The sequence below is a fragment of the Gadus chalcogrammus genome, chromosome 4 (genome assembly GCF_026213295.1).
Source record: "Gadus chalcogrammus isolate NIFS_2021 chromosome 4, NIFS_Gcha_1.0, whole genome shotgun sequence".
NCBI classification, from domain to species: domain Eukaryota; kingdom Metazoa; phylum Chordata; class Actinopteri; order Gadiformes; family Gadidae; genus Gadus; species Gadus chalcogrammus.
The window spans coordinates 8,519,294-8,532,983 of record NC_079415.1 but is presented as its reverse complement, the minus strand read 5'-3'; the positions used below and the strand labels follow the sequence as shown (position 1 = coordinate 8,532,983).

Sequence of the window (13,690 nt, the reverse complement as noted above, 5' to 3'; positions counted from 1 at the left end):
ACACACACACATCCATACAAACACTCACACAAACAGACACACACACACACACACACACACACACACACACACACACACACACACACACACACACACACACACACACACACACACACACACACACACACACACACACACACACACACACACAAACACAAACACACACATAGTTTGTTTGAAAACGATTATATGTGTTACTAATCTGCTTTAGCTCATAAAATAGACAGACAGACACAAACACAGACACACAGGTAGAGATCAATCCATTCTTCTAACCAGAATCTTTAGGGTCGACACTTCCCCCAGACTCCCCTTGGTCTGGTCACTCCATCAGGGGAGACATATTCAAGCAGGCAGCTCAGATCCATCTCCTTCTTCTGCTGACTCATAACATAATATTGGTGTCTGACATAATATGTTTATGGCTGGCATTATTCATCTGTATGGATGAATGAATGAACACCATAACTGATGGCAAAGTATTTGTTTGTAAGATATTACAACCCTAGGAGATTTGAGCGCTTGGATTATTCATGTAATTCAATAGCAGGAGCACAAGGCTAAATCAATGTGTAAATGATAAACAGTTAGATGATGAAATATACATTATGACGGGTTAGTTATTAATGGATGCTATAGCATCCTTATGTGTTTGAGCAACAAGGTCTCGATTGGGGAGAACGCTTGCAATGCTAAAAGCTGTTTTGAAAGTGAGAAAGGAAAGTCAAGCCTTCAGTGCCTCCCTGTCACTCCTCAACTTCCCTTGTACATCAATCATAATCCATCCATAATCCATCAGCCATAACCCCTGCAGTACAGAACGGGCATGGGGTTGGGCTTGGGGCTGAGCTTGACGAGACATCTGGGTTACTGAGGAAGGGGCCGGGTGTGGGTTGAGCTAAGGTCAACCTCAACGTAAACAGGAACATTTATCCACCAGGACAGGTTCATTTTTCATATTCACTGTAACATTAAGCAGTTCATGCTGCAATGCACATTCATTTACGTAGTTAATTAACGTGGATCAACAATGGTGTGATAATCATGAACTGAGGTGTACATGTTCACTAAGGTAACGGTGTTCATGCTTACTACTACTATTTTATACATTATTGAAGTTTAGATTAACATCGGCGGTTTAATTGCAATAGAGCTCAAATCTGGGGGAACAGGGCGTTTCATTTCTTTAGCTTTAAACTTGTTGTGACAATCATATCGCTGGGGTAACGGATCTGTGTACCCTCCGAAATCAACCTGACCGGCATACCACAACAATCATGATAAGTCGTACCATTAATCTCAGATGCAGACCGATTCAGACTGATAACTTAAACAACAGCAAAGTCTTCCCAATGTCATATCCTTCCTTGGCCAACAGGGAACAAATTCTCAACCAAGACTCGCAAACTCAACTCTTCCTGTGGCCATCTTTTCCTATAGAACGTCTTGTTTTGACCTCAACGACCTTAGACAGAGTGTCTGGTTTAAAATCAGACCCATGAGGTAGACGAGCCACTGCAGAAATTCTTCAGTAAAAATCGTTTTCCGAAACATCTATATATATATATACATATCTCACACACGCTGCGAGACTCCCGGCCCGCACTTTCTGGTTCCCAGCCCAGACGCTGCACAGTTTCCCCCCAGAAGTTTCGCGAATAGCAGCAGAGTCAAACTTCTCGATACAAGACTAATGCCTCTCTAATTAAACACGTCAGATCATGAAGAAAAGCAGAATACAATCAAAGACAAAGAGACAGGAGTGTCAGCTTCTCTCTTGAAATAATGAAATAAGTAAATAATCCTCAGGGTCTAGCCAGGACTACTCTCCTGGTAGCGTCTAATTGGTGTTGAACATGTTGTGAAGAGGACGCTGAGGAGCCGTTCCACTGACTGCGTCTGGATGTATCCACACACACACACACACACACACACACACACACACACACACACACACACACACACACACACACACACACATACACACACACACACACACACACACACACACACACACACACACACACACACACACACACACACACACACAGACTGGTGCAGACAGGTGCATGCATGCACATACACACACAAACACACATGCACACACGCCGACAGGTGTATGCAAGCACATGCACACACACGCACGCACGCACGCACGCATGCACGCACGCACGCACGCACGCACGCACGCACGCACGCACGCACGCACGCACGCACGCACACACACACACACACACACAGAAACACACACCGCCGCTGTGTCTCATCACAAGCTGTTAGCTGACTAATTGTGAATCACAGTGAGCTGGTCCTCTGGTGGGTAAAGGCCCATACGTACACATACCCAGACACAGAATGCCCCTACGCACTCAGAGAGACTCAATCCAATGGAAAATCTGCTGAGGCAGAGAGAGGTTTGCCACACTTGCTAGTGAATGCAGCTACAGAGAGACGGCTAGAAAGAGAGAGAGGGAAAGAGAGAGAGAGAGAGAGAGAGAGAGAGAGAGAGAGAGAGAGAGAGAGAGAGAGAGAGAGAGAGAGAGAGAGAGAGAGAGAGAGAGAGAGAGAGAGAGCTGCTTTGGTTCATATTTAGACAAACAGTTTTATTTTGCTGTTGTTTATTTTTTGGGGATGCAGCTTTAGCTACTTGACTGATAACATTTCACCTTGAAGTGCAATTTACGTCCGCCATTACTTTCCAAAGTAAGTGTAGTATATGCACTATTCTGTGTTTTATAGATTCTTAAGTTATACGTTGAAAGCTTGCTGATTTTCACAAAGTTTCCCATAGGGGGCACTCTTGATTCTCATGAACACTTGAAAGCACAACAGGTTGTAGCCAACTGAAATATACCTCTTCTTAAATTGATTCAAAGTAGATTATATGAAATATAGAACAGAGAGGGGTCTGTTTATTATGTTTTTATATTCGAATATATTACATGCACATGAATAACCTACTGAGTGGTTAATAACACATTAAACATAAGCTATTGACTAACAATCCAAACATATAAAGCGCCAGACAAAATAGTGCTTAAAGCTGAAAATGCAGTTTGTCCATTAACTGCGGGTAAGCCATTATGCCATATCAAGGTAAACATTAAAACCCTCCAATTTGTGTACAAATATAGACATTCTGGAAACACACAATATTTCCAGAATGTATTCACCTATACATTCTGGATTTTTTTCTCTCATATTTCTTAAAACTGAAGCCATACAGACTTTTGAGGGGACAGGTGACGTGAGTCGGACGGGATGGAAAGTACGCTTCACCTAGACACCCGGAGATGGTCATCAGCCCCCGGCACGTGCGTCACATTTAGCTCCGTCTTTTTTTTTTTTTTTGCGAGCGCTCTACCATCAACCTCACGGAAGGGACGGAGGCAGGAGAGTCAGCACGTCCCACTTTTTATACCTTCACACTGCGTGAAAAGTTTGAATATTTAACGTCTATCGCAATATGTCACTCGGTTGAGTCTGACGACTTATCTCCAGAGCGCGGGTGGGACTTCGTCTGTGATTAAAACACCCTTTGTAGGATGGCTGACTAACTGTTCGAGCAAGAGTGAAGCTATATAGCACCAAATTAATGAAAGAAGGATTAGGTGATTAAAGGTTCATATTGGATAACACGTCGTGGTATTCTTCGCAAGGAAGATATGGTAAGGCGCACACTATTCGAGCAAAGCTAGTATCTAAGCAATATATGATTTTGTTTTAAACGTGGAATTGATTCCTTTTCACATTGTTTTTGTTATAAATCCAAAATACCGGTTTACATATAGTTTACGCTGTCTTTTATTTAGTTTGTAATTTACTTCAGGGGCCAATAATGAAAAATGCCGTAGCTATCTCCTTAATCTACCGTAGGCTACTTACTTTTCTAGCTGCCTAAAAGCAGCGTTAGTCGAAGGGCATTTCTCTGTCTAGCCTCCCCGGTCCACCAGCTTCATCCCGCCGCTCACTGCTCAACTCTCAACGAGCCACGCGGGTGCACCAGCGCAGGATTTAACTTCATCCCAATATATGTTTATTTACATGATTGATTGTAAAATCTCTTGATCCCGCGATATTTGTATTAACCCCTCTTAGTAAGTATTAAAACAAATGGTTAATCGTTAGTAGCCTACGTTCCGTCGGAAATAATGCATTTTCCCTATATTGTGTTGGACAGGTTACAATGCGCATAAACAGTTGTATTTTCCATGGAGCATCGCTGCCAGAAGATACTTTGCTTGCGAAGCAGTGACGCTTTATCCGGAGAGGAATATCCACAGAGTCCGGAGCTGCCGCGTCTGCTCCTCCGTGGAAGTTGTGGTGTGGAAAAGCATTTGGGAATAAGATGGATCTGCGCCCTGTCATGTTACCGGTTCGATGGCTTTTTCTCCTGATGCTTCTCTCGTGCAGAGGTAAGTAACCCCAAAAAACTCGTGTTAAGAATAGACCAAATTCATCTGAAATAATATGAATGCAAATCCATTGCATAAGTCAAATGTGAACGAGCAAAATTTTGAACAAATTTAAACCTCTATTCAAAAATAGTTAACTACAAGTCATGCACATTAGCTCTTCAAGATATGAATACAATAAGAGACCATACGTTTGAATCAATCTGGTCAATATGCAAACTAGCTATTGTTGACATGCACAATTTGCAGTGCACATCAAGGGGGTTTGAGTATTGATCATGAGGTACATTGGTTGGCAGGGTTTAAGTCACGACACTGCAGAGAATATTCAGAATGCAGGTGAAGCTAAAAAAAACCAGCCTCTGTTGTCAGACGTGCACTTGCGTGAACATATTATTTTATGTGTGATTGTTTGCATATGAGTGGGTGAAAATACAACACTGTATGTAGCCTGCACAATTGTGTGTCTTAGAATGTCTAAAAAATGTTTCCTACACATAAACCATGTAATGTATGCACACAAACAGGATTCCATTTCATAAAGGCCTGACATGCATGGCATCACAAGTTACTCCCCTTGCGCTCTGCATTAACAATATAAGGCTCATCTGTCTCTGTCTAATATTACACAGTCTCACTGGTTGCCTGTGGGCATGTGTTTTCTGAAGACGGTAATAAGGGCTATGTGCTCTTTGTGTTGTTTGGTTTATGATACAAAGCCAGAGGGCAAACAATACTTCAATCTGTTCTTTAACAATACATACGGTTTGTATAGTAAGTACATATGGGTCTGTATAACAAGATATGTGGCTAAGCAAGCACACATGTGCCAACACATGCTCGCGCACACACACACGCACAAGCACACTAGCACACACACACACACACACACACACACACACACGCACGCACGCACGCACACACACACACACACACACACACACACACACACACACACACACTCACACGCACACGCACACACACACACACACACACACACACACACACACACACACACACACACACCACTCAAACATTTTGTGTTCTAGGTTTGTGAGATGTCAGCAATTAATGTTTATTTTCCCCAATGCATATTTCTCATTGAAATCAAGTTGATTAATCAAGTTGAATAATCAAGTTGAATTATCGTCGCCAATCAGGTGTAATTGCAGGAACCCGGGGTCCTTGTCTTTCTCTTGAGATCTAGTACACAGGTTAGTTAATTTAATGTAAAATCTAGAGAAGAAACATTATTGGTCACTGTTAGATGGAGATTAATTGAGTTTGAAATGTAGTTCACATCTAGGAGAAACCCACACAATGTTTGCCTGCTGTTGTGTTGTGTAAGGACCCAGAACTCATAGTAATTATTATCTCCACATTTATTATTTCCATATCGTATATCTCCCCAACAGGGATAACCTTCTTAATTAAAAGATTGTTAGTGTCAGCAGATCTTGCAGGGCGGGTTAACCTGGAGATGTAAAATAGTGAAAAATCGGATCTCTCTCTCCTCAATCTAGAGTAATTTCCTTTGAAGGATTTTGTTTTAGCATTGCTGGCACATTCAGTCTTGGATGGAGCTGTACTGGATCGAGCGTTAGGGATTGTACCCCTGACAAGTTGACAACCACGAGGACCGCCTCGTATTGCCACATGCTATTCATACTTTTTAAGCACATTATGACAAACATTATCTGTTGGAAACACGTCTCTTGGGGCAACATTATCTGTTGTGCGTCCCAGGATCCCCTGCAGCAGGCCACCTCTTAGTAAACATTCAGTGTTGTACAGTTTAGGATCAGATAATCTCCATTGCAACACAAGATTAAATGGAATACCAAACAATGTAGAACAAACTGTGTTGTATACAATGTAAAAGTTCACCGCTGTGCTGTTGTTTGGGGATTGCTGATTGTACTTCCCATATCTATAACACACTTTAGTTGTATTAGTATTCTGTTTCTATCCCTCCTCGTACCTCCTTATTAAAACTAGAATAAATCCTAGAAAGGTTCTTGTCTTGACCCATTACCCCCAAGATATCCAGTTAACAAATAGTATTCCTAGTATTAAATGAGACGAGAGGAGCTAGTGCAGTGAATGTGTTTCCAGATTTGCCTGTAAGCACTGTGAATGCACTTTCAACCACAGCGTTGCAAGAAAGCCAGTGAAATGCAAAAACGGCTGACTTTTTTTCAGCCTCTCTGCCAGGCTGGATGTGAAGCGAGGCTGGGGAAGAGACCAGACTGACCCAGCACACACAGGCGTGCTGCAGACTGCAGTCTGTCAGTCTACCTCCTGCTGAGCCCAGTCCCACGGGTTATGGGATGGGTCTGGGCCTCCTGCCGTCATGAGTCTGTGTGTGTGTTTGAACATAACATAGTTATGTTCAAATTTGTCTGGCATTTTTTCTCATGAGCACTGCAATGTGTTTTTTTTCTCCAAAATAAGTTAAAAAGCAATGGCCTATTTGAAATGCACAAGAGCGAACCTCCCAGAGCTTTGGGCTGCTCAGACACACTTCTGGTGCACTGGAACATTTGGTATCATTCGGCCAGTATTTATAATACCATGAGATTGGTTCTGAGAGGACAATCAAGTAAATGTCACAAAAAGAATTGAATGCAGTTGTAGCCGCAGATAGTTTCAACTGGAGCCTGACTGAAACTTGATTGTTGGGGTCCATAATGATAATTGAGTAAAAGACAAAAAGAGAGAAGAATTCGAAACACGGTGTTGTTCAAATTGTCAGTGGTATTGTGTAGTTGATGACCATTGGACTGTGATTGTAAAAATTTGATTAGGGCTGTCCCAGACTGAGCATTTTGTTGGTGGACTAAAAGCGAACCATCCCAAATATTAGTCGATAGTCATAAATAAACCCTAACCCTAACCCTAACCCTAACCCTAACCCTAACCCTAACCCTAACCCTAACCCTAACCCTAACCCTAGTTATCTTTTTCATGTTTAAGAAATGTCCAAATCTCAACAGGCAGTCTTGTTTGTTTTGTAGCCGTTTTTTGTGGCCGAAAATCCACCTTTGTTTTACTATATATATATATATATATATATATATATATATATATGTGTATGTATATATGTATGTATGTATACATAGATATATATTCTTAACCTGGGCCTACCTGGGCCAGCCAGTAGATAACTCTTTGTTTTTTAGTTTCAGACTATAATAACATAATAATAAATGTAATGATATTGTGTTTATCATAACAAAAAAGTGACTGCTCGACAAACCAAAAAGGCAGTGACTAATTCGTCGACTAGTTGACTATGAGGAGTCAGTCCTTAACGGGATAGAATAGATTAGAAAAAAATAGACTTTGGGGGATGGACATTGTCATATATATGATGATATGTTAACTATACATACTTAGGCTCTCATTTGGTTGTGAGTATATAATGTTATGAAGGTCATTGCTGATAAGCCAATAATGAATCTGATAATGATACTGACAGACACCCCCTGTTATTTTGGGCCCGGGTAACTAAAGCTGAAACATTCAAACTATTTGAATGATAGCTAAATAACACAAAAACACAACAATTAAATGTGTCCTGTTTAAATGTGTACCGTAAGAAGAAAACCTTGTTTGACTATGTAATGTTAATCACACTCATCAGTGTGAGGCAGCAGACGGCTTGGCAGAGAATATACTGTGGCTCTGTAAGCCAAACTAAATTACTCAGGGAATGTTAGAAACACAAAAGTAATCAAAAGTAAGCTTTTATTTACATTGCAGATTGCAAACAGGGACACAAAATGCTTCAAACCAGCCTCAGAAAATAAAGGATGGCAAGAAAAGCAGAACAACCCGGGTTGACAGCCAACAGCTGCATTATACACAGAAACAGGGAGATTGAATACAGAGCTAAGCAAAAAGGTGAAAGTAAAGTGATGACGGTTAGGAATAAGGCTAATTGAATGAAAGACAATAAGGTACTCTGAACCTTGGACAAACGCCAGCCATTCTGAAAATAACACTTTGACTAAGAACCAGGTAAAAATCATGATGAGGATGATGAATACTGTATACTTATATAGACAAGCAGTGAGACAGTAATCATTATTATTTTTTACGATTGCAGTATAAATAATTTAATCTACATGCATTTAGGCCTGATAGTTTTTGTATTTATTTTAAATATAATAAATATAAACTCAACACATTTTCAACACATGTGCTTTTCCTTTCCCTGCTTTATATGCTACATATATAATTGCCCCTCCCCAAGCTGATTGGATCAGAGCGAGAGAAGCAAGCAGACCAACCATGTTGTGTTATGAAGATAGAACTTGGACCCAGTTTCCATCCTCCATCCTGGAATTACCAGGGGGGGGTTACAGGGCTGTGCACACGACAACACACACACACACACGCTTGCAAGCAAGTACAAACGCACACACACACACACACACACACACACACACACACACACACACACACACACACACACACACACACACACACACACACACACACACACACACACACACACACACACACACACACACACACACACACACACACACACACACACGCAGACACACACACACGTCCTAAGGCAAACAACTTCAGAGCCATCAGAGCTCCCCAGCTGTGCCCTGTCGGATGTCTGGAGACATTAGCATCGAGTAAGCAACAAAAGCGCTTCTTACACACGGTCAACAAGAAGGAAATGCGATTAGACAATTAAACTGCAGTCAAGGGACAATGCACGCATTCATTTCTGACTTCCCTTATGAAAAGGTGTTGGTGTGAGACGAAGCTTCTGTTCTGTCCCCAGTGGTGGAAAGTGGGGTTGCGTGCGACATTGTATAGTTATTAGTCTAATTTCCGCATGGCAGAAGGGCTGTACGTCAACGCTTGTAGGCGCTATACGAATGGAAATATGTCATGTTATTGGGTGAAAGGTAAAGTCATCCTCCGCATATAGACGTTTTTTCCTCAGACATTGAGAAATCAAGGTGTGGAGACATGTCAAATGTACCATAAGTAACGATACGATTTATTTTACATACTGTGTTGAATTGATGCACCATGGGAAATGAGCTAACGAAGTGAAATAGTTCTTGTTCATTTTCTAGTGCTGCTGTGGCTATTCCAACCCTACTGAGCTAATCTCCCTATGTACCATAACAGCCTAATGCAAAGGGTTTTTCTTCCTCAGCTTTATTTTCTTCCCTGTCTCTATCTAAATAATGTCTCCTCATATTATTTAGAGTATTTTCAAGTCACTCACTGTGCTGCATAGTAAACACCTATACGGTGAAAGGTGTTTATCTTGGTTACAGCAATGATCTATCCTTGTCATAGTGCATTATTTTCTTTTTCATCGTCCAACAGGATAAGATGAGTTCAGGAGGAATGGAGGTATTTTTGTCTGTGTGGCCATTTTGTATTTTTTCCTTTTCTGTCGCTTTCTCGGTTCATATATGTATTTAGCATTATTTAGTATTTAACTGAGCTTTTTATGTGACCATTCATCATCTTACTCAATGATGATTGCGGACATTGGGATACAAACAAACAACCATTGGGAGTCAGACACATACCCTGACCACTAGACTACACAAATAAACTCAATCTGTTTATCTACATTTCATATCTATACTTGTTTCCATATTGTATTTATATGACTGATTTCCCTCTATCTCACTCAATGCATGAAAGTAGAAGAATAATTAATACTTATTGAGAAGTTTAGTTGGAAGAATAAAAACATTCAGAGCGTGAAACTGAAAAAAAGAAAGAAACATAACTGCAACAAAACAGCTACAAAAAAAATCTGCAGAGACCATGAAAAAAAGGCAGGTGAATTTTAATTTCAAACTTGACATACACTTTTGGCTCTGGAATAGAAACTTGAAGGGGAGCTATATTCCTCAACTGTAGAAATGTGATTCCCAAAGCAAGACTCAATTCCCTTACCAATTTTCAGCAACACTGCCCCAAGAGACGTAAACATTGTTGAGAGCTCCAACAAATAAGAAAAAGTGTATTATGATTTCCATCTTTCCAACCCCATATCCTCGAAGATGCTACAGTACTCTGTTATAATAGCAAATAGGTATGAGATACAGTCTGAGGAATGGAGCCTACCATTATTATTTATTAGAAAGGAAGGCAGCAATTACAAATGGGAGCAATAAATGTAGTTCTCTTTTCATTTTGCAGCTTGTGGCCAATTAGCAGTAGTAAGTGATGAAATTAGATAAGTACAAATGGAAATATAGACACAGTACAATGAACATGTGCTATCGAACAGTAATAACCGCACAGCACCTGCTAGTCTTTCATAAATGCATGTCAGAAGCTCCAGATGGCAAAGTTAGTGAATAAACGGACCACATAATGTAGTCAATTTATTTATTTGAAGTCTGCAACCTGATGAACAAGCAAAACAACTTTATAGACTTCTTTCCTGGTCCTCTAAAAGCGATAAAAAACGTTTTATGATTCAAGGCAAACAACATAGGCTACTTTGACTTTTGCAGACCAAACAACACGAAAAATAACCATGAGTTATGTACTATTAAACAATTATTCGCCGAGGCAGGTGAAGAGTGGAGCCTGAGGTAACACTTTTTTGCCAGGATTTATTTGTTTTTAATAGCGGTTTAATTACTTAGCGTAAATGGCGATTTGCGATGAAAACAATATCCCGAGTTTGAGATCTCAATCATGGGATATTGCCTAATATCCCGTGATAGGAAACCAATCAAATTGCGCCATCTTAGGAGGTTCACTTCTAGCATATACTAATAAATAAACTCAGGAATCGTGAGCTTTTGTATTATTTTTATGAATCAGTTTCGCTTCATAGTCAATTTATGTGGATGAAGTTTGGCCGATTTGTGATTTGTCGATTTAAGAAGCTATAGTAAAAGAATGTGCCACCGCCGGTCAGTTCTGATACAAAATCATTCATTTATTTATGATGTTGGGGGGGGAAACTATTTCAACATGGAAAATTATTTGCCGGCCACCAATATGATTTCACCGAGCGGTAAATTAAAATCTCGACCTCTAATTAAAAAAAATGTAAACTGCAAATAAATTCCGAATACATTTCAGCCATGTCACCAGTTTCCGCTTAATTGACAACGTGTTGACAACGTGTAATTGTACAACAAAATACATGTTATGCATCACAAAACAAAATATAAATTGGTTTGACTATATTACGTAACTCATATGTGCAGTCCAAGTCCTGCCATTTACAGTAAAACATACACATTACAAAATACAGTTTGGCATCCAACCACATAGGAGTGCAGTGAAAGGGAGTTAAAGGCAATTAATATATGGATAGACTCTAGAGTGACCAGAATTCATGTGTCATCTGGCCTTGCAAAAGCATCCTGTATGCATTTTGTTTATTGCTTTTGAACACGATAGTATGGTTGACGTCGTCACAAAGCTTTCAAAACACTTTTCCTAATGGTTCAATCTGAGCTCTTAGAAGGTGTGAAATAAAGGAAGAATTATATCTTTATCATTTTTAACTACAAATTATTAAATACTATACCTACATTTTCATTTGATCAGGAGGAGTCTGGTAACTAAGGAGACTTGTTCAATGGTGGACAGTGTCATTATGGATAGAGCAGCGTTAGTCTAGTTGCAGGCCCCCTTTTATGTTTTGTGTGTTTATCCACAGTGCACAGGTGCAAAGAGCTGTTGAGAGTTGAAACCGAGGTCTAGATGAACAGATGGAGAACATGATCATTCTGACCCTCCTTCCAATCTTTTCTCAACCTTTCCTTGCCTCTTCTCTGTGATAATGAGCATCAGTTCAATTTAAGTGGAAAGTCAACGCTGTGTTGAAAATAAATAACATTAAAGATACAGAACATGCTGTGCTTTGCTTTGTGTTTGAATTGGCCTGTTGTGTAGCTCTAATGACTATGGCCCTCACAGTGTTATACACAACATCATCATTGTCAGAAAACAAAGCAAATAGGCAGTCCATTTCTGTTGACATTGTAAAGAGAATCAACCAATCATCCCTTAACTGAAATTAATAGGTTTTTGCCTTCTCTTACTTTTCTACTATTGGAGCTGTTTTGTTTGTGTTTCTGTTAATGCTTACAATTCAATTTCCAAATATGGCTAACAGAAAGATAATTATTTTCTATTATAATTAGCTCCAACTATGTTTTCACTTATGTCACATTTGAGTCACTAGTGTCACTATTTAAGTCACTACGTAACTATGTCTTCGTTCACACTGCAAGCCTTTATGTTAAATTCAGATTTATTGCTCGGGTCAGATTTTCTGCTGTCAGATTCCAGTCTGACTGGGTTGATTCTGAACTCACCTGTACTCACTAAATAACAATGACAAAGACGTCACAAGCAGTGGGCAGTTATAGAGGGCGAGTCAGTGTTATGGTTTCATTTATAAGTTGATGTCCAGTAGTGTTTACATGATGTGGATGTATTGAAATTGATGGATCTTTCTTTTCATCAACTGATAATTTCTCCTTTTTCAGTTCTAAAGCGGTTCTATTCGTGCAAACAAATTTGTTAGTTTAATAACGAAAAGCAAAACAACAAAAGAGCACTATTAAAGAGAAATCCTGCAGACACAATTGTTTGGGGCGAATCGCCAGTAAAGGAAAAATAATCATTTTTAATCGCCACCCAACATTGCTACTAGCCTGGCCCCACTGCCTAGGTACTTCCGCTCAATTTAAATTTCCCTTCAGTACTACGTTTGCGTCTGTGGTATGTTAGTGGGTTTTCTCCGTCCAAAGTTTGTGCGTCCATCAGCGAACAAAGGGAGTGGCTGAGAACAATGACGTTAAAGTCAGCTCGTTCACGCACAGTGTTTGGTATTTTTACAGCCTGCGTGCAACGTGATTCCCGGTGTGGGTGTCGGATTGACTCGGCTGCCAGATCGACTCGGGGTCCTAGATGCGCAATAATGACACACTTCTTGTAAACGCTGTCTTTTAAATGCGCATGCGCGTTTTATTCATTCCCATGTTATTCCCAAGTATTAACGATCTCCTTAGGTTTTCTAATCTATGAATAATAATCGAATGTACAAATTATTGTTGCCTAAACTTTTTAGGTTATCTTTAGAAGAAGAATCGGTTAACTCCATTCACTGAACGGGGCGATCCACTTTATTTCCAGAGCTCCCAACACAGAGTCAAAACAGCGACCCACACGCAGACACTTCCGCTCTCCTCCTTCAGAATAAGAGTCCCTAACAGGAACTGGGTTACATATGCATTCAT

The 13,690-nt window shown here is 40.1% G+C and overlaps 1 protein-coding gene across 1 annotated transcript in view; it reads left to right on the top strand.

Moving 5' to 3' along the window:
- Positions 1 to 3,384: 3,384 nt before the first annotated feature.
- Positions 3,385 to 13,690, top strand: part of si:dkey-112m2.1 (transmembrane protein 132C) — a 126,291-nt gene continuing 115,985 nt past the window's right edge. Inside the window, exons 1-2 of the mRNA XM_056589336.1 lie at positions 3,385 to 3,668; positions 4,181 to 4,415. Of these exons, the coding sequence (XP_056445311.1) occupies positions 4,349 to 4,415 (67 nt within the window). The 5' untranslated portion in view covers positions 3,385 to 3,668; positions 4,181 to 4,348. The remainder of the gene's footprint in view (positions 3,669 to 4,180; positions 4,416 to 13,690) is intronic.